General features: G+C 39.7%; 1 protein-coding gene across 2 annotated transcripts; it reads right to left on the bottom strand.

Annotated features, from left to right (window-relative positions):
• Positions 1-499: 499 nt before the first annotated feature.
• casp9 (caspase 9, apoptosis-related cysteine peptidase) lies at positions 500-19,228 on the bottom strand. 2 transcript variants are annotated; one of them, XM_041206094.1, is made up of 9 exons: positions 18,738-19,228; positions 16,996-17,236; positions 13,696-13,757; positions 11,622-11,798; positions 10,522-10,611; positions 7,449-7,599; positions 4,921-5,097; positions 2,895-3,004; positions 500-1,358 (listed from the first exon to the last, which is right to left on the bottom strand). In XM_041206094.1, exons 1-9 carry the CDS (start codon positions 18,867-18,869, stop codon positions 1,245-1,247), a joined length of 1,254 nt encoding a protein of 417 aa, XP_041062028.1. In that variant the 5' UTR covers positions 18,870-19,228; the 3' UTR covers positions 500-1,244. The 2 variants fall into 2 exon arrangements, with proteins under 2 accessions (XP_041062028.1, XP_041062029.1); XM_041206095.1 differs by lacking the exon at positions 11,622-11,798.
• Positions 19,229-21,165: the final 1,937 nt, after the last annotated feature.

The following is a 21,165-nucleotide window of genomic DNA, read 5'->3' as shown; positions in this document are numbered from 1 at the left end:
AACTCCACACTGGATTACGGTTCCATAGGTACTGGTCTTGCTTTGGTAACTTGTCCAACTTGACCTATTTTATGCCTAAGCATAGACAGTGAGCACTGACAAGTTATTCAAACATGGAAGGCATCAAAACTCAGCCTAATCATTCAACTTCCAGCAGGGGTCATAGATAGAGATCAAGGATAGGAGAGATCAAGGATAGGAATGCTGGCCAGTTTTTATCTTATCCTATAAAAACAAAAAAACTGCGGATGCTGGAAATCCAAAACAAAAACAGAATTACCTGGAAAAACTCAGCAGGTCTGGCAGCATCGGCGGAGAAGAAAAGAGTTGACGTTTCGAGTCCTCATGACCCTTCGACAGAACTTGCGTTCGAGTCCAAGAAAGTTTCAACTCTTTCTTGGACTCGAACGCAAGTTCTGTCGAAGGGTCATGAGGACTCGAAATGTCAACTCTTTTCTTCTCCGCCGATGCTGCCAGACCTGCTGAGTTTTTCCAGGTAATTCTGTTTTTGTTTTTATCTTATCCTGGCAGGTGGAAACCGGTTGTAGCACCCTTACTGCCACTCCAGCTGTGATTAGCAAACTCAGACACGCAGATCTAAGTTGTTTCGTCACCATTCTCCCATCTTGATTGAGGCACAGAAGACAAAGGTGCTAATTAAATACAATTATCTTATTTCACAATCCAACTCAGAGTTAGGATAGGGTAAGCTTAATTCAACTCATACCACCATCCTCTCATCTTAGTGGCCCTATGTGTTTGAAGCAGAACTATTCATTTATGTTGTAGTGTGAATCCAATTGTTCTTTCATCAATACAAGTGTCCAGTAGAGGCAGGCAAATTTTAGATGCTGAAACCAAATCTTGCTTTCTGTCACTGCCCAACTGAACAATTAAAGTGTCTTGAAAGGTAATTTGAATAGTCTTCCTCCCCAAAAAGATGAGATTTATTTTGTTTGTATGTTAGCACAATGAATGGATTGTGTCAATGCTGATTAGTATATCAATTGCACAATGTCACCCATACATTAAAATACATTCAATGATTAATTTACATCTAACACTCTCCTACATACTCTGATACAAATTTCTATGAGCTGCAATAGAAATATACAACCAGAATGATAGGAACTGATCAGCACTCGGTGATAATTAATTCCTTTTAAAACCAGAGCATCGAGATTTTTCAAAGTGATTTACAGCAAGATGACGGCACATACTCATCAATCCATAATCGGAAAACTTCACTGCTTCTCCTTGTTAAAGAAGTAAAAATGTTTGCGAAGGAAATTGAAGGAACCAGGGATCTGCTTGTACTTTCCTTTAGCTTCCTCATTTTCTGAAATGCTTCTTGTTACCTGAAAAATAAATGCATTCTGGACCGCTTGCTCAAAATTCTCAACAGCAAACCATATGATGATGCACAGGCCCAACTGCTTGTACTGTTCCATATTTTTTTAAAAAACTGTAAAATAAACTTGTAAAAAGCCAAAATGCATGCAGCCAACCCTGAAACTGAGCCATAGGAAGCGCCGAGATTTGATCCCTGGGTTCCCAGGTTGCAATCCAGCTGGTTTAACATAAGTGAACTGGACAAGGGCCTCTCTCCTGATTGCTTTTAGTGACATGTGCCTGAAGTGCATGTATAAGGATATGATCAGACTTGACTGTGAAGGGAAGAGCTTGATAACACTCACCAACACAGCACCATACCTGAAGAAAGGGTGCCCAATGTTTCCAAACCACATCCAACAAGATTAGTACCTTCAGAAAAAGAACTAGTAAGAAAACAGGAAATTAAAAATCAACCCACTCAACCCGTTCCTGTTGAAGTTCCAGATACAATGTACATTTCATAATCGGTGTTGTCAGTAAAGTTTCAGTAAAACTTATAAAATTTCCATACTGTCTTCACTTAAACTGTGAAAATATCCAGCAGTACAATTATAAATTTGTTCTTCCAAACTTGGCTATATCTGGAGAGGCCAATCTGAGCTGAATAGCACTGAGCTACAGAACTGGTTGATATAGGTCTATTATGTGTGGTGGTAGCGAGGGAAGCATATTGAGGGAATGATGTATTTCATTTGAGTATTATATATATATAATACATTGATAACAATACACTTAATACGTCTGCTGAAAACAATGTACACTCATTAGTTCAGATACAGCTATCCATATTTGAATTGTCCAAACTTCCAGCATTACCTCTTCCCCAAATTGTTGTTTTGCTCAGAAGAAAAATTAGTTTAAAAAGCTAATTCCAATGAATAAAGATCGATTTTAAGCAGGTGAATCAAACTACAATAACCTGTGTTTATGCAGCATCCTTCATGTAGAAAACATCCCAAGGCACTTAAATAAGAGCATTATAAATAAAACCATCTTTGGAGATCCCAGGAGGGATTTGATTGATGAAATTGGTTTTAAGGAGCATCTTAATAGAGGATAGAGGGGTAGAGAAGCACGGAGGTTTAGGGAGTGTTTAGAGCCAAAGTAGCTAGAAGCAGGGCTGCCAACGATGGAGCAATTAAAATGGGAATGTGCAAGAGGCCAGAATTGGAGGAGTGCAGAGATCTTGAAGGCTTGTAGGAGGTTACAGAGATAGGAAGGGGCAAGGGTGAGGTTTTAAAATTTAAGGTATTGTTGCACTGGGAGCCAGTACAGGTCAGCAAGCACAGGTGTGATGGGTGAATGAGACTTGATGCAAGTTAAGGGAGTGCAGAATTTTGCATGAGCATGTTTATGTAGCATGGAAGATGTGAGGTCAGCCAGGAGAGTTTTGGAAACATCAGAACCTGTGTCAAATACAATGCAGTTTTAGGGTGCTGATGCCAAAAGTTAAGTCTTAACCAATGGTATGGTAATCAGAGTAAAATAAAACAACTCACCCGCATTAGGAGTGTTTGTAGATCATCAGAATGAGCATATTTACTGATAACATGTACTAGCGCTTTCATGTACCAAGATCCCTCCTTTTTGTGTCGCCAGGACACATAGCCTAAAGGAAGGGTTCACAAACATCTGAATAACTCATTGATACTTCTCATTAAAAAATATTAGTCACTAATTTATGTAGCCTAAGTATTCAGTCAAGCTGCACACCCAAAATACAGTCACTAAATAACTCACAAAGCTGTAACTGCACAACAAAAACTCATTCATTACAGGCCCAATAGTTGAGTGCAGCAAGACATCCTAGCACCACTGCTGTTCCCCACATCTTAACAATTTCAAGCCACTCAATAAGGTTCAGTAACAATTATACATTGTGTATTATGAATAAAATAACATATTGCAACCAAAGAACAAGTATGGTAAGATAGCTGCAAAAAGAATAGGTTTAAATATATTCATACCCCTGTAAATAAATTATTTGATAAAAATCAGGAAAGGACTTTTTACTTTAAGGATCATCACTAGGTATACAAGTTACTGAGACTGGCAAAAAGGTGGGAAGTAGTATTCCAAAGGGATCGGTGCTGGGGCCACTGTTGTTCACTATTTACATGAACAAACTGAACTCCCAAATCGGAAGTATAGTTTCAAAATCTGCAGTTGGCACCAAATTGGGTATATAATTAATTGTTAGGAGAGCTGTGACATAATAGAAAACATGAACACTCTTGCAATATGGGTCTGTATTTGCTAACTGAATTTCAACATAGATAAATGTGAGATGGTATATTTTAGCAGCACGAGTAAAGAAGCCATATTGTCCTTGGAAAATAAGAGTCTAAAAGGAGCAAAGGGATCTTGGTGTACAGATAGAACATTAAAAATAGTCAGAGGTTAAAATAAGTAACAAAGTACTAGCAGTTATTTCTAGAAAAATGGAATTTAAAAGCACAGAGGTTACATCAAACTTGTAGAGAACCTTGGCTGGACCATCCTTGAGTACTATAAACAGTTCTGTTCTCAATATTATAAAAAAAAGATAAAAGAGGCACTGGTGAAGGTACAAAGATTTATAAGGATTATACCAGAACTGAGAGGTTCTACCTTTAAGAAAATTTTGAACACGCAGTGGCTCTCTTCTCTAGAATTGAGAAAGCTGAGTGGGTGACCTAATAAAAGTCTTTAAGATTATGAAAGAGTTTGGTAGGGTAGGCATAGAGAAGATATTTCCTCTGGTGGGGGGACCAAAACTAGGTTCATAAATATAAGAAATCCAATGGGGAATTCAGGAGAAATTTTTTTACCCAGATTGGTGAGAATGTACAACATGCTATCTCAAAGAGCAATAGAGGTGAATAGCAAAAATGCATTTGAGGGGAAGCTGGATAAACACATGAGGGAGGGAGAAACACAAGGTTATGCTGAAAAGGAGTGGGATGAAGCTTGTGTGGAGCATAAATACTAGCATGGACTAGGTGATCCATAAGGCCTGTTTCTATGTTCTATATTCTATGTTAAAATCTAAATTACTACTCAACATTTAGGCTTCTCAGTAAAAGGGACCCCATGTGAGTAATATTGTATTATCTTCAGTGTTCCTAACTTCATTTCAAAACAATTAATTTCTTTACCAACCTTTTTGGAAATTTAGTTTCTTTTTTCCCCAATAATACAATACTAGTTTTTCTTACAAGGTTGGGGTACAGCACAAACCTCTGTTGCTAATTGGCAAAAGCTATTAATCCCACTCAATGAAGCACAAAGTTGAATGATAAATGGAAAATGCCATCAATTGGATTGTCAGAATTGGAGGTGCTTCATTTTCCAGCGTTAATAGTCATCATTTTGAGAAGCATGAAAATCACAAGATAGAAATTAACATAGGTCAATAATATGCTATAAACTGACTGATGCTAGCTGCTTGAGCCTGAGAAATGCAACAGGGTTGACATTCAATTGGATCTATAGCTAATATGGTTCACATCAATCCAGAGGCACTAACTGGGCAAGTAAAGGTACCTGGGTAGGTAGAGTATGAAACCAAAATGTCACTGGGGGTCGGTAAGCTCGATACTGCATCTGGCTCATCTTCTGCTAGACAGGGAGTTGCGTCGGTCTGCAAACTAATGGTATCATAGGGTATACTAGGAGCACTGTCCACCTCCTCAGCCGTCTTGAATCCTGTATCCTTCAGATCTGTAAGAAAGAAAATATTTCATTGTAAAGCTGTGAAAGTACAAACCTATTCGATTGAGTCCTTCAGATAACTTGGATGCTCCGAGATAACATGCAAAAGTGACCCCCTCACTACAGAGCCGCTCTGGTTGCACTGCTGGTTTATTCCACTCCTGCTTTCTTTTGCCCTTTCTCTCTCCCTCTGGTCTCTCTTTCAAAACTGCATTGAGCACACTCTTCCAAGCAATAAGCTAAACATAGACAGAGACAAGTGAAACTGATAAAAAGCAGAGCAAAAGCACATAAGAAAAGAGATGATAAGACAGTAGATGACTAAAGAAGCTGGAAGTAAAGAGCAGCAAAGATTTTCAAAGACAATTGGTGTATTTGAAAAAGGAAGAATATAAAAACATGCAGGGAAAGGGCAAAACAGTGTGACTAATAGCTCAGTTTGAACAGGTAATTCTAGCACAGCTGTGATGGCCTCTCCCTGTCTTTTCTATACTTTTATGAAAAAATGCAAATGGTAATACAAATGCTAAAAATTCAAACTAATATTTTCCCTGAATGCACATAACATAGAATAAATCAAATATGGAAATAGGGTAGCTTTTCTTTAATTGTTCTGCTATTGTGCCCATAATTCTTTTCAATGCAGAAGGTGCACCAATAAGAGTAAAAAGGAAGTGACCGGATGTGATTTAAGAGGGGAGCACAAATCCAATTACTTCACAAAGTAATACCGGAAGTGTACCAAAGAATTTGTAAAATCATACTATGTCATGGGCCTCTGAAGAGAGGAGCAGTTACATATATGACTCCAGTCAGTTGAGTTTCCCCGATCCCCGCTGACCTTAGTTTTACTCGGACTCCTTGGTACCACACTCAAGTCAAATACAGCCTCAATATTAATGGCAGTCACTCTCACCTCTGAAATTCAGCTTGTGTTCATGTTTGGACCAAGGCTGTAATGAGGTCTGGAGCTGCATTGTCTTACTGGAAGAGAAACTAAAGCTGGGAAGGATCATCCACTGCAGTTCTGCTGCCTTTGCATTCACATGCTGGACTCCACCATCACTGAACTTGGAGTACTGATGGACTCTCCTCCTCCTGTTTGGTGGTGGATAACTAAGCGCCTTTCATAACTGGTCATGAGAGGTTTAGCATGATCTGTTTGTTGTGGGATTGCAGTTGGACTCTGTTCATACTATGCTGTTTTTACTGATTAGCATGAATGAAGTTTTTTGCTTCACTGGGTGGGGGTAGGGTACATCAGGCTCCTCCCTATTGAATGAGGACTAGTTAGCTAGTTATTGGCTTGCTTGTGATAGAGGAGTGAGGGATTTCCTAGGCATGAGATAACATATTGTGGTGGTATATAATTCTGCTGCCCAAGGTGTCTCTCGGTTTCTTAGTTTGAGCTAATGGATCTGTTCAGGATCAGATCAGATCCACTTAGTAGAAGCGCTACATGACACGATGGAAGATATCCTCAGTGTGAAGTCAGGACTGTGTCTGCATGAGGACTGTGAGGCAGTTACATCTATCAATGTTTTTGTGGACCAATGTATCGTGACAATTAGAGTGGTGAGGATGAGATCAAGTAGGTTACTCCTCTGTGATAATTCTCTTACCACCCGACACAATCCCACACTGGCAACTACATCCTTCAGGACTCAGGCAGCACAGTCAGTGGTGGTACTCCTGAACCACTATTGCTGATCGATGTCCCCCATACAGTAAAATCTATGGAGGAGGACTGATTCATCAGCTGAAGGAGGATAGGAGATAGTAATCAGCTGGAGGTTTTCTTGCCCACTTGAGAGGATAGTTAACAGTAAACCAGACTTTTGTGGGTCTAGAGATGGCAGGTTTGCTTCCACAAGTGAACAGTTTGGTTTTTATGACAATCTGAAAGCTTCATAGTCACATTTACTGATACCTTTATCCCAGATTTGATTTTAAAACTGAATTTAAATTCTCAAATTGCCATCCTGGTGGGCTTTGGACACAGATTCATTTGATTATTAGTCCAGGTCACTGGGTTGCAAGTCTAACAACAATCACTCCACTACCATATCTTGACAGTAAATATTTTAGTGCTGATTTGAACATTGTTTTTAAGGCTGAGTTAAAGTAATAATCCATCCAAACTGGGCAATAAAAGGAGAATAATAGTGCCCCTTAGAAACTCAGGAACAAGACAGGAAGGATTCTGGTTATATAGCTGTTGCATTGCTGATCATTTGAAGTAACTCTTGAATATGGTCACTGGACCCTTAACTAAACACCAATAGTAACTACACCGATTCTTTTCAATGCTTCCAATAGGAGATCTATTTCCATAACTCAGCAACAATTATGGTACCTACCTCCACCACAAGCCTGAATGAAGAATAATTTGGGTTTTTCACGCAGTGTTGGGCTGTGTGAACCATCAAAATAGCTGACAATATGCTGAACTGGCACTGGTTGACCCCCATCCACTCCAAAAATTGCACCAGGAAATTGCCTGTGCTGAGCCTGAGTAGAGAAACACATTCATAACATTCAACATTATAACAGCATAGTATGCATCTACACCCAGGAAATGTGGCTAATGTATTTACACTGCAGTGTACACCCATATCCAGTTGTTAGTTACTGTTAAAATGATAATTTACACAAATACTTGTTCTATACTGACTTATGTAGAGTGAACATAATGATGAGATAAAAATCTTCTGTCTGATAGCTGTACTGTAATTGTCACTCTTGCTCAGAGAACAGACAAGAAAGGCTGAAATGAGTGATGTAAAATGCCACTGTTGCTGTAAAAAGTATGTTCTGAGGCTGCAACTGAGGTATATTAGACTGAGGTTGAAGATAGCTTTACTCTGTATCTAAACCATGCTGAATCTAACCTATCAGGGCTTGATGCTTCCAATATGTGCCTGAAACCGGAAAAATATTTCATTCCCCAGCATAAGTACTTTTCAGCTAAATAAGCAAAAAGTTTCACACAAATACGAAAGGAGAAAAGGTTCTATATTCTGAAGTAGTCACTTTTACTCATCAAATGAAGGGATATGCCACACACAAGTAGTTTATTTCCCCTGCCTATTTCTGATAGTGCATTTGATTTCTTTGTTTGTAAGCACTCCCACACCATGCATCATTTGCTAGCTAAAATGATAATGAGGCTTAAGCTAGCTCCTTGAAAAATATACATAGGGGCATACAATGGTGAGCTGACCTTTGATTTTTTTGTAACACCTTAGGCAAGAATTTTTAACCTGGACAAGGTCCCCTCCATTCTCTCATTGACTTAAACAGAAATTCAGTAACAAATATGTAAAAAGCAGCATGCTCTTCCAAAACAGTTACCTTATAGTCATAGAAGCTTCAAGTTCACAGCACAAAAGTTTGTACAGTACAAGTTTTTGTCCATGGGTTTGGAAAAAGGTCATTACCATGGAATGAAGAAAAATGGCAAGTTTTTCATGTATGTTCATTGGTTGTCACTTAACAACGTACGTTTGTCAAAAACATTTTGCAATTTTCTTATTCCAGTTCAACAACAAAAATGTAAAAGATCCCTCATAACTGTCAAGATATTAAGACTTTTACTCTATGCCCTTTTATAACATATTAACATTTGAAATAAAAATCAAACCGTCTGTACATCTATTTTCAGCCATTCCAGAAGTTGTAGAAGTTTTAACAACTATCATCCACCAAGCACTTCACAACAATGGAAAAAATAAGCAACAAAAAACTACAAATAGTGGAAATATGAAATATAATCATGCTGGAAACACAAATCGAGTCAGCAATATTCCAGCAACAGTACTGAAGTAATGAGGTCAGTCATCTCAGCTCCAGGACATCAGTGCAGGAGTTCCTCAGGGTAGCGTCCTCGGCCCAACCATCTTCAGTTGCTTCATCAATGACCTTCCTTCCAACATAAGGTCAGAAGTGGGGATTTTCGCTGATGATTGCACAATGTTCAGCACCATTCGTGACTCCTCAGATACTGTAGCAGTACAACATCCAGGCTTGGGCTGACAAGTGGCAAATAACATTCGCACCATACAAGTGTCAGGCAATGACCATCTCCAACAAGAGAGAATCCAACCATCACCCCTTGATGTTCAATGGCATTACCATCACTGAATCCCCCACTATCAATATCCTCGGGGTTACCATTGACCAGAAAGTAAACTGGACTAGCCATATAAATACTGTGGCTACAAGAACAGTTCAGAGGCTAGGAATAGTGTGACGAGTAACCCACCTCCTGACTCCCCAAAGCCTGTCCACTATCTACAAGGCACAAGTCTGGAGTGTGATGGAATACTCTTCACTTGCCTGGATGAGTGCAGCACCCACAACACTCAAGAAGCTTGACACCATCCAGGACAAAGCAGCCCGCTTGATTGGCACCATATCCACAAACATTACTTCCTCCACAACCGATACACAGTAGCAGCAGTGTGTACCATCTGCAAGATGCATTGCAGGAATTCACCAAGGCTTCTTCGACAGCACCTTCCAAACCCATGACCACTACCATCTAGAAGGACAAGGGCAAATAGATGGGAACACCACCACCTAGAAGTTCCCCGCCAAGTCACTCACCATCCTGACTTGGAAATATATCGCTGCATCTTCACTCTCGCTGGGTTAAAATCATGGAACTCCTTTCCTAACAGTACAGTGGGTGTATCTACACCACATGGACTGCAACGGTTCAAAAAGGCAGCTCACCACCACCTTCTCAAGGGCAACTACAGATAGGCAATAAATGTTGGCCCAGCCAACGAAGCCCACATCCCATGAATGAATTTTTAAAAATTTTTAAAGGGGGGAGAGCAATTTTCCTCAAATATTAACTTGTCTTTTCTCTTTGACTGACACCGATGAACCTGCTGTATTTCCAGCAATTTTTGTCTTTGCTTCAGTTCTCCCGAATGCCTTGTGTTAGGGATCACTCCATTGGACCTGATTAGGGACTTTGTCCTTTGCAGCAACTCTACAGGAACTGGGACCTGAAAGGGACATGCAGGTCTTTGGGAAACACTTCCAACTCAGTGTAGCGGCTCAAAGACAGTGCACAAACCTGTTTGTAAAATTCACCCAAAGGCAGCACATAACAGACAGTGGTGACAGTTGTACAATTAGCACAGTCATTGTCATTATGGAAGAGAATTGTTTCCAAGTCAGGTTCAGCAGGAAAAGAACAGGAAAACTAAGGCAGAAAATGAAGAAGAAAGTAGAGAAAGAAGTAGAAGTAGAAAGAAGTAGAAAATAAATGAAGAACCAAACAGAAAAACACCAAAATACACGAACAGAAGTAAACCAAAACAAGAAATTTTCACTCTTATTTAAATATTACTGACCCACTGGACTAAATTATGCCATGCAGTTACTGTATCTATTGCTTGAATCAGTACCTTGACTCACCTGACTGCCATGCGAAAGAATAACTACAATACAGCAGTCGAAATCTGTATGGTCCTTGCAAGCTAGACTTTTCAGCTCCTCGACGATCAACTTTCAGAGAGAAACACATAACAAAATGAGGAAACATCATCAATCCATGATGTAACATTTGTTAAAACGAAAATTTTCACAAATCAAGTCACCACAGGAAACATGGAATCATGGTGCTGTTGTTCTGTTTTACCAGAGCAAGTGAAAAGTGGTTGGGAGATAGAGGAGAAAGAAATCCATAAGGCAGGAGATCTCTCTAAATGTTTCTATCACATACAGTTTCTGGTGTGAATAAAGTCATTACATAAATATTAAACCTTCTGCTGTGTCTAACTCCAACCTCTGATTGGGTAGATTAGGACTTAGGGTGCACAGTCTAAAAATTAGAGCCAGATCTTTCAGGAGTAAAATTAGGAAACACTTACAAAGGCTGGCAGAAATATGCAACTCTCTCCTGCAAATGGCAATTGATGCTAGCTAGATCAGTTATTAATTTTAAATCTGAGATTGATAAATTTTTGTTAACCAAAGGTATTAAGGAATATGGGGCAAAGGTGGTATATGGTCACAAATCAGTCCTGATCTCATTGAATGGGCAGAACAGGCTTGAGGAACTAAATAGCCAACTCATGTTCCTATAATGCAAAAGGCTCTGCCAAAGGTGTTCCTACCTGCTTTCGTTAAAGCCTGGCTAAATCCTGGAAGTTAACTGCTAAGTTTTAGGAATAGAGATTTTGCACAACACATAATTTGGTCTGGCTGCAGTTAATCTCTCATATTTTCATTGGAGTTATACAAGGTTCCTGTTGAATTTGGATGGCTATCTGTAACTCTGGGTGCTGTCCATTACAGTGGAGGTAATCCTGCTTTGAGCAAATTCAATAATTCCCTTTTTCTGGCTCTTTGGAACATTCTTGGTAAGTTCTGAAGCTACAGGTTCCTTGTAGTAGACCAAGATATCCTTGCAAAGTGTTGGATGCAAGGCTGTGCTGAATTTTGCAGGCACATTGTGTGTTCTATGACCTATAATGACAAATCAAAGAATATTAGTAGCGTGTGGAAATACTCACGTGTTTGGTCAGATTTCTTTTAACAATAACATCAAAGTGCAATTTCTTAAAGAGATTTTGCACATTTTCACAATCGATGTCAGAGCCTGAGCGACAAGTCAAACCACTGCTTGGAATGAAATCTATATTGTTGATGATCAAACAATAGCCACAAGGGTCAGCATCCATTTTATAAATCTAGAGGTAGGCAAAGGGAAAGGTGAAATCCACAGAAACTGAACACTTTATGAAAATGGAGACGTGATTTTCACTCAATACAGTCTCTTTTTGACAATTCAATGTCCTTTTCTTTGCAGTCAAAATGTAAATTATCTAACAATTTGAATTAAGCGCCATAAAATTGAGAAAAGAGGAGTGAGAGATATAGGGATTTAGTAGGGTTGGGGTAGAAAAAATGTTTCCATTTGTGGGGAACATTTGTGATGTCCAGACTAGGGACCATAAATACAAGATAGGTACTAATAAATTCAATTAAAGAGAAATTTCTTTACTCAGAAAGTGATGAGAATGTGGAACATGGGAATGGTTGAAGCAAATAGCCTAGATGCATTAAGGGTAAACTAGATTAGTTTGTGAGGGAGGAAGGATTAGAAGGAAGTGTTGATAGAGTTAGATGAAGTAAATTAAATGGCTGGAAGCCCGTGTTAAGTATAATTACTGGACCTTGTACTGCAATGTAAATTCTAGGCAAATAATGCAGCTAAGTAGCATTTGGTGGTTAAAAATTAGAACCAGATAAATTGAATTGAGCACTTTTGAATTAAGACTAGCAGCACACAAATAAATGTCTTATTTTATTGTTTTAAAAATCCTCTCTCACTCTCCGGGAGAGACAAAGTGATGGGTGACAGTGATAAGAAATGGAATTCTGTTAGTCAGGATCTCTTAGGTCTGGTACAACAGATACAGAGGAATGCTTCTCTGCTCTAACAATGTATTTTAACTGTAGCATCAGACTGTCAGCACTTACTGTATCAGTGGGAATTGTTCAATTTCCAACAAATTGTATCCATTTGACCACTCTAAGAAGAAGCACCAATTTACAACCAAATACCAAAAACACATGTATATTATGAGCTGGATTGAGACCAATTTATTTCATGTATGGCCCTTATAGCCATCAAATTAAAATCAATGGTATCTCAAGCCCCAGTGTGGTTATCAGCAGTCCTCGTTTTAAATCTTAAAGTATGAATTTCATCTATGTTTGGTTATTAGGTTGGTAAAGAACATAAGAAATAGGAGCAGATGTAGACTACATGGCCCATTGAGCCTGCCCTGCCATTTAATATGATCATGGCTGATCTTCTGCCTCAACTTCATTTACCCATCCACTCCCCACATCCCTTAAATCCTTGAGATACCAAAAACCTACCTCAGCCTTAATTATATTCAGTGATGGAGTCGGCACAACCTTCTGGGGTAGAGAGTTCCAAAAATTCACAACCCTTTGAGTGAAAGAACTTTTCATCTCAGTCCTAAATGATTGACCCCTTATCCTGAGGCTCTGCCTGTGTTCGAGATTTCCCAGCTGGTGTCTCACCTATGAAGTACCTTCAGAATCCTGCTTGTTTCACCTCTCATTTTTCTAATCTCTAGCGAGTATGGGCCCAATTTACTCAGCCTCACTTCATAGGATAACCCATAATCATTGCAGGGACCAACCTAGTGAATCTTCGCTATATCACCTCGAAGACAAGAATATCCTTCCTTAAATATGGAGATCAAAACTGTGCACAGTAGGCTCACCAAAGCCTTGTACAATTGTAGCAAGACTTCCTTATTCTTATATTCTTAAACCCATTACAATAAAGGCAAAGATGCCATTTGCTTTCCTAATTGCTTGCTGTACCTGCATGCTTACTTTCTGTGTTCCTTGTACAAGTACACAAGTCCCTCTGAACATCAACATTTATAAGTTTCACATCTGTGGGGTTGTACATACAGGACATCTGCTTGAACTGTATTAACAGAAATTGAATTTGGGACTGAATTATGTTCCACACCAGCCAATATCCTTTACTCAAAACTCAACAAGTAAACAGTTTGTATAGACGCTGATATAACCACTTACCATGTCATCCTGTAGTCTTCTTGGAGTCGGTGTTCTTGGAAATACGAGATCAGTATCTGAACCTGAAAAATGAGGACACAAAATTGTGATGTATCTTTCCCCATATAACAATTCTCTTTCAAGTCATTGACAGCCACAGTTTCAAACTCCCAGCTGCCCAGCCTTTTGGCCTTCCATTCACCACCATATTTCTACAGCTGTCATCCAGCTTGACACTCCCTCCTCTCCACATTTTTATGACTTTATCCCTAGTAAGATCTTTATACTCTCACCCTGACCAGTTCCCCTGGTTTAGTCCCCGTGTTTTCTCTCTCAAGTCCAAGGGATGTAAACTTAAGCAAATCTGATGCACAACTGTTTTATGCATTCCTCACCAGATCTGACTGGACCATGCAAGTGCAACCAGATTTCATTCTCCTTGACCAAAGGTGCCTACTTCTTCTGGAGAGCAAAAGAAAACCTCCGGGTACTTTTCTTAACTAACAATCGTTCCTTAAATCTCTTTTCCCTGTCTTCTCCAGCCTCACCATCTACAAGTTTGTGGAGCTCATGGACTTTGCCACTAAGGCAGACCATCTGTCCAGCTACCTCCCTTACCTTCACCCACCAAGCCAAACCTCTCTTCTTCAGGTTTCTCCACCCCTAACCTTGATCCTGCTTCATTCTCCAGTTTGTGCCCTATTTTCTCATATACCCTATGCGAGTACATCATGTCTATGAAAGCCACCTTCTGCTCTCTTGACTACATTCCTAACAAATTGCTCACCATTTAACTGCCCTTCCTCTCCACAGATACTATTCTTCTCTCTTTCAAAATTGACTCAAAAGAAAAGCATCCCTCAATCCTTAGGTCCTCACAAACTACCACCCAGAATCCAAACTCCATTTCCTTTCCAAATTCCTTGAATTTGTTGCTTCCAAGATTTGTACCCATCTTTCCCACAAATAATAAATTTGAAACTTGTATTCAGGTTTCCAAATTAGTCACTAAAGACATCCTCTGTGTCTATGACCGTGGTGCAATTTTCTTCTCAAACGCTGCAGCCCACCCTGACAAGTTCTCACACTATCATTCTCCAACCCCTCTTCTTTTGTATAGCTCAGTGGAATCGCGCTCTTCTGGATCCATTTTTACCTGTTTAACAGGAGCCAGAGCATCTCTGGCATAGTTTTTCTTTCCATCTGCCCCTTCACTATTGTCTCTGAATCCTTGACCCACCCCTCTTCCTGATCTACATGTCATTCCTTAGAGACATGAAGTCAGCTTCTACATATGCTAACGATATCCAGCTCTACCTCTCGACCACCTCTCAACTTTTCCACTGCCTCTGTGCTAATGTATGCTTTACTGACATTCAATTTCAGTTGAACCATGTTTTCCTCATTAAATATTGGGAAAATATTTTCTCCCTGTGCTTACTGACCTACACTGGCTCCCAGTCAAGCAATATCCTGACTTTAAAATTCTCATATTTGTTTTCATGGGCTCGCCCCTCCCTACCTCTATAATCTGCTCCAGCCTTGCGAGATACTTGCACTTGTCTAATTCTGCTCTCTTGACCATCCCCAATTTAATTACTCCACCAATGATGGCCACACGCTCATTTGCCTAGGCCCCAAGCTGTGGAATCGACTTCCTACCTTGCTTTCCTCCTGTAAGATACTCTTTAAATAGACCTCTTTGGCCAAACTTTTTGTCCCCTGACCTAATATGTGGCTCAGTGTCATATTTTATTATGCTCCTGTGAAGTGCCTTGGGATGTATTATTACGTTAAAGATGCTGTATAAATCTAAGTTGCTGTGGCTGAAAAACAAAGCCATTGCTTTCAATCATACATAAACTCTGGACCCTTGCCAATGATTCCATTTCCTTATTCAGTTAGTATCCCTGGCTAAATTATACTGTTCTCAACCTTAGCATCTTATTTGATCCCAATTTGAGATTCCAATATATACTGTCACAAAGACTGTCAACTTCCACCTCTGTAACATTGCACATCTCCACCTCTATTCAGTCCATCCACTGCAGAAATTTACATCTATTTGACTGTTCCTATGTTGTCCTAGACAGCCTTCCATCTTCAATACTGTAAACTTCAGCTCATCAAAATCTCTGCTCATCCTGTGCAATCCCACACCAGGTCCTGCTGACTTACCATCGTTGTTATTGCAACCCTGCTTTGGCTCCCGGTCCCCCAAATCCTAAAACCTAACCATCCCCATGTTCAAATTCCTTCTTAGCCTTGACTCTCCCTACCTCTCAGAACATCTTTTGCCTTATAAGTCTCATCCCTAGAACTCTCTCTTCCTCGAACTCCAACAGCTTGAGCATTCCTCTCAACACCCTACCATTGGCAGCCCTGCCTTCAATCCTCTAGGTCCCACACTCTGGAATTCCCCACCCTAAACCCCTCTGCCTCTCCTCATTCCTTAAACAAAAATTTCCTATTACGTCGTCATATGGCTGAACCTCCATTTTTGCCTAAATACATCTTTATGAAATACAGAGATGTTTTTCTAGATTAAAAAGATGTTATATAAATGCAAGTTGTTGTTATATTCTCTAGAAACAAATCTATCAGATCCTGCTTGTACTGATCCTGGATTTCTATAAATTAAGCGTATTTAATTTTACCCCAATGGCCACTTTTTATAAAGTGAAAGCTGAAAGTATTTTCAAAGATGAGAAATACAAAACACATTTATGCAGACTGTAAAGTGCTTTGGGGCATCCTTCAGTTGTGAAAGGCACTAAATAAATGCAAGTCTTTCTTTATTGCAGATCTCACAGTGCTTTTTATTGTACAACAAACCAATTTGAAAGTGCGCACTTCACAGCCCCAGTGAACTGATTTATTTTATAGCGAAAAACAATGCTCACATTTAATCTACATCCCATTAGAGAGAGTTGGGAACAAAAACAGTGTATTCCTTCCTATCTTTCATCCCCAGTGTTGCTTTGATATATCCCAGTTTCATTGTTCTTGTCTGTCTTCCTAAATTTCTGAACCACTTGCTAAATCAGATCCACCTCAGATTTGTTGTATCATTTTGTGCACTATTCAAGCCTTTTACCCGTTAGTCACCTTTTAAATTTTTTTGATATCTTCCCAATGGGAGGAAAGTGAGGGAAAAGCAACCGTTCAACATCCGCCTAAACACAATGGCTGGGATTTTTATAGTCACAAACTCAGTAGCTACAAACTGGCCCGGAATTATCCACTAAATAGTAACCAGAACAGGGTTAAAGTAAACACATTTTGTCAAGTAATCAGTTTCTGTAAACACAACTTACGTACATTGGATAGGGCGAGATGTCGGGATTTCCTGCTGTACAGATTGACATCCTTGCTGGGGTTCAACTGGTTTAACAGAGGTGAAGGGCCTGTCTTGGATAGGGAGCTCCTCTTGCAGTAAATCAAGAAGCTCATGTTGCCCAGTTGCCTGCAGACTTTCCAAAAAAGCAGGAAATGCTCCTGTCCCGCGAGTCTGCAGATCAATTACCAACTGACGGGCTTGGTCCCGACGTGTGCCCGAATTCTACAGTCAAAGAAAATTCTGTAAACTCTATTTTTACAATTATTTAAAATACTGTAATTTCAAACTTAAGCAGTATTCAAACATAATCACAATGTTAGCTGGCATTTGGTTTATTCAAGTGGCTAATCTTCCAGAATTCCATCAAGACAAACAGAAACCAAAGGCAGATTTCAGACAGAAATAGGAAATTAAATCTCTTACAAATCTTCAGCACATACACAGCCGAGTTTAAAACAACTTATATAAACATGCAGATACAGCACTTCTTTTCCTGTGTCTGGCTAGGTCTCAAACATGATGCTTTTACATTCTCTCATTCTTCCTTTTGTTTTGTCTTCTTGGACATGTCCTGTCTCAATATTGTCCTCAACCATAAACATTCATTTTTAACCGTAGACAGCTGATATGCTCTTCCTCTAAGGATAGGTCTGATACCTCAATATTGTCACAGTTGAGATTAACTGATAGTAGAGTAGGGGTTGAAACTGGACCTTTGGAGGGATTTTTTTGGTTTTGTCTCACAACATACAATGTATTTCCCCACTAAATCAGGTGAACAGTTAAGTTCTACTGGTGTATAAATAGGATTTGAAACCTATTTAAATGTGTAGAAATAATTTCATTTTCAACCCTTGGGTTTTTGCATTATCAAAGATGGCACAAAGAAAACACAAGATGGTTATACAATCATGTCAAGCTTTAATACTGCAATTGGGGATTTAATTGTAAGAGATGTGGAAAGTGGCTTGAGAATGAAGGGCAGGATTATAGGCACAATAAAACAAATTTGTTTAGGGTTTGCACATAAAATAATAAATACAGATGAGAGAACAGAAAAGAAACAAGGCAAGCAGACAGAAGTTATTAAAACATTTTATTCAAACTGACTTGATTTCTTAAATGATTTTGTTGTACAGTACTGGTTGCAATGCTTAATATTTGATACACCACAGGAACAAGCTTAATAGTTAATACAAGTAAATTTAATTATTGCAAGATACAAATAAGAATGTTTCACCAACTATTTGAAGTGTACTATATATCAAAACTGGTAAACATATCTTAACAATAAGTAACTTGTGCTTTTTATGAGTTTACACATTTTACTAGTATTTGTTGTACTTAAAGTCATATTAATTGCAATTATAGGGGGTTGGTTAGCTCAATTGGCTAGTGTATGGTTCAGAATAATGCGGGTTCAATTCCTGTTCCAGCTGAGGTAGACTTGGGAGCTGCCTCCTCGCCTGCCCCATGCGGTGTGGTGCTGGAAGGACCCCAGACATGGACTGGGATATTCAACTGTGTGCAGCATCACAGTCGACTTCCAATTCCGCCCCCAGCTAGCACCTGCCCTTCCTTCCCTGTGACACCATGAACCCCAGCGAGATTTGAAGCACCTGACTGGAAGAAGAGGCTTTTTTTAAAAAAAAAACAGAAAAGCTGATGGACGGGATCCGTTTGTTCCCTCCCCTCCTCGACCCGACCGGATTCCCTCTCACACCTTGACTTCCTCTATCATGTCGTCCGTGAAAACGCCTTTCGCCACCAGAAAGTCATAAATGAGCTCGGGCTTCAGTTTTGTCACCAGATGCACGCGATGCCTCTGCAGAAGTTTCCTCTGAAGCGCGTTCATCTTTGACAGTCAGTTCCTCAGGAGTGAAGCACCGAACCGGCCACTCGGAAGTCCGGCCTGACCCCACGTAAAATGGCGTCTAATCAGTTCCGGGTGGAGTCAGGCTGTGCTGGAGGAGTCAGGCTGTCACCCAGAGTGGGCTACAGAGGCCAGCAGGAGGGTATCTACACCCTCAGAGCATGGGAGTCACTGACAAATAAGAGTGCCACACAATCCAACTAAAAAAGAAACTTGCAAAGTGCTCACCACTCAAAAATCAAGCAAGTCTGAATATAGAAAAGAGTTGACGTTTCGAGTCCTCATGACCCTTCGACAGAACTTGAGTTCGAGTCCAGGAAAGAGCTGAAATATAAGCTGGTTTAAGGTGTGTGTGTGGGGGGCGGAGAGACAGAGAGGTGGAGCGGGGGGGGGGTGGGGTGGTGGTTGTAGGGACAAACAAGCAGTGATAGAAGCAGTCCTTCCGGACTGAATATTGAATTCAACAACTTTAGGTCGTGAGCTCCCTCCCCCATCCCCACCCCCTTTCTGTTTCCCCCTTCCTTTTTTTTTCTCCAATAAATTATAAAGATTTTCCTTTTCCCACCTATTTCCATTATAAAAAAAAACCCACTAGAGCTATACCTTGAGTGCCCTACCATCCATTCTTAATTAGCACATTCGTTTAGATAATATCACCAACTTTAACTTTAACACCTATGTGTTCTATTGTACTATTGTCGTTGACATCTTTTGATGATCTGCTTCTATCACTGCTTGTTTGTCCCTACAACCACACCCCCCCCCCTCCACCTCTCTGTCTCTCTATCTCTCCGCCCCCCACACACACACCTTAAACCAGCTTATATTTCAGCTCTTTTTTGGACTCGAACTCAAGTTCTGTCGAAGGGTCATGAGGACTCGAAACGTCAACTCTTTTCTTCTCCGCTGATGCTGCCAGACCTGCTGAGTTTTTCCAGGTAATTCTGTTTTTGTTTTGGATTTCCAGCATCCGCAGTTTTTTTGTTTTTAAGTCTGAATATACATGGCTTCAGGAAAAACCAGTAAAACTTGGAAATGAAAGGTGCCAGTAAAACTTGCTCGAACTGGTCCTGTATACCTTAAAATGGAACCCCAGTATTACTGTTTTTTTTACAGTCATCAACCTACTCTGAACTGCTTCTCACTTATTTGCAATTTGGCCTTTTCCATTTCAAGCTGCAATATATACGACGGCACTCCCCTCCCCAGCGCTGCAGTGGTGTCAAGTACAACCTTGGTCTCTGGCTGCAGCCAACCTAATTTTAATTCATCTATCCAGAACAGCCTTACATTTTCATCTTTGTTGTGTCTCATTGTCTCTTAACCTATTCCAGTATTTCTGCCTGCAACTCACGGTTCCTATAGTCCGTTCCAAGTGTTGAGCTCACTCTGCATGAAGAACTATCTTCTGATATCAGTTCTAAAAAAGAAACTTGTATTTCTAGTTAAAGCCAATTTAGTATTTTTGAAGGTGTAGTTGCAATCTAGGAAACATGTATGTGGCAGCCAATTTGTGCAGCAAGCTCCCGCAAACACCAATGTGTAATTCCAGATAATCTTTTTAATGATATATGAGGGATAACTATTGGCCAGGACATGAGTATCTCCCCTGCACTTTGTCGAAATAGTGCTATGGGCTCTTTTATGCCTACCTTAGAGGGCAGATGGTGCCTTTGTTTAATGTTTCATCCGTAAGAACAAGCCTACATTCTTCCCATTGCCGTGTCTAATTGCCTGTTAAATTATTTCAGGGTTTCTACCTTCAATACTTGGAAGACTGTTCCAAGTGTGGATCTCAATATGCATGAAGATAATAAAATAGTTCTAATAGAAGTCCTAATGTATGTTATCTTTAGTTTGAACCTGTGTCTCCTTATCCTCTTCTTATGGTTTAAAGTTATATTGTGTGTATACCTTTCCCTGCCATTTACTATCTTATATATACAGTGATTATGACGTCCTTGTGCAACTTTAAACAGTAATAACTTTTGTTGTACATGATAGGACACAAACAATAAACAGCTTTTCAAAGCGTAATTCATAAAATGTTTAATGTGAATTTTGTTAATGATGGTGAAACTGATTAAAACATTGAAAATGGGCAATTTTTATTTTCTCTTTGCAATACTTCTCTCTTATCTGCATTAATTTTTATCTACATTTTTGATCCGCACACACATTGTATTTAGCTCATTATTTCTGAGCTGCTTGAGTTCCTTTTAACCAATTTACACTGAGGTTCTGAACCCAAGTCATTTATGCAGCTTGGAAACACCCG

Source organism: Carcharodon carcharias, chromosome 15 (assembly GCF_017639515.1).
Source record: "Carcharodon carcharias isolate sCarCar2 chromosome 15, sCarCar2.pri, whole genome shotgun sequence".
NCBI lineage: Eukaryota > Metazoa > Chordata > Chondrichthyes > Lamniformes > Lamnidae > Carcharodon > Carcharodon carcharias.
This window is presented reverse-complemented; position numbering and strand designations above follow the sequence as displayed.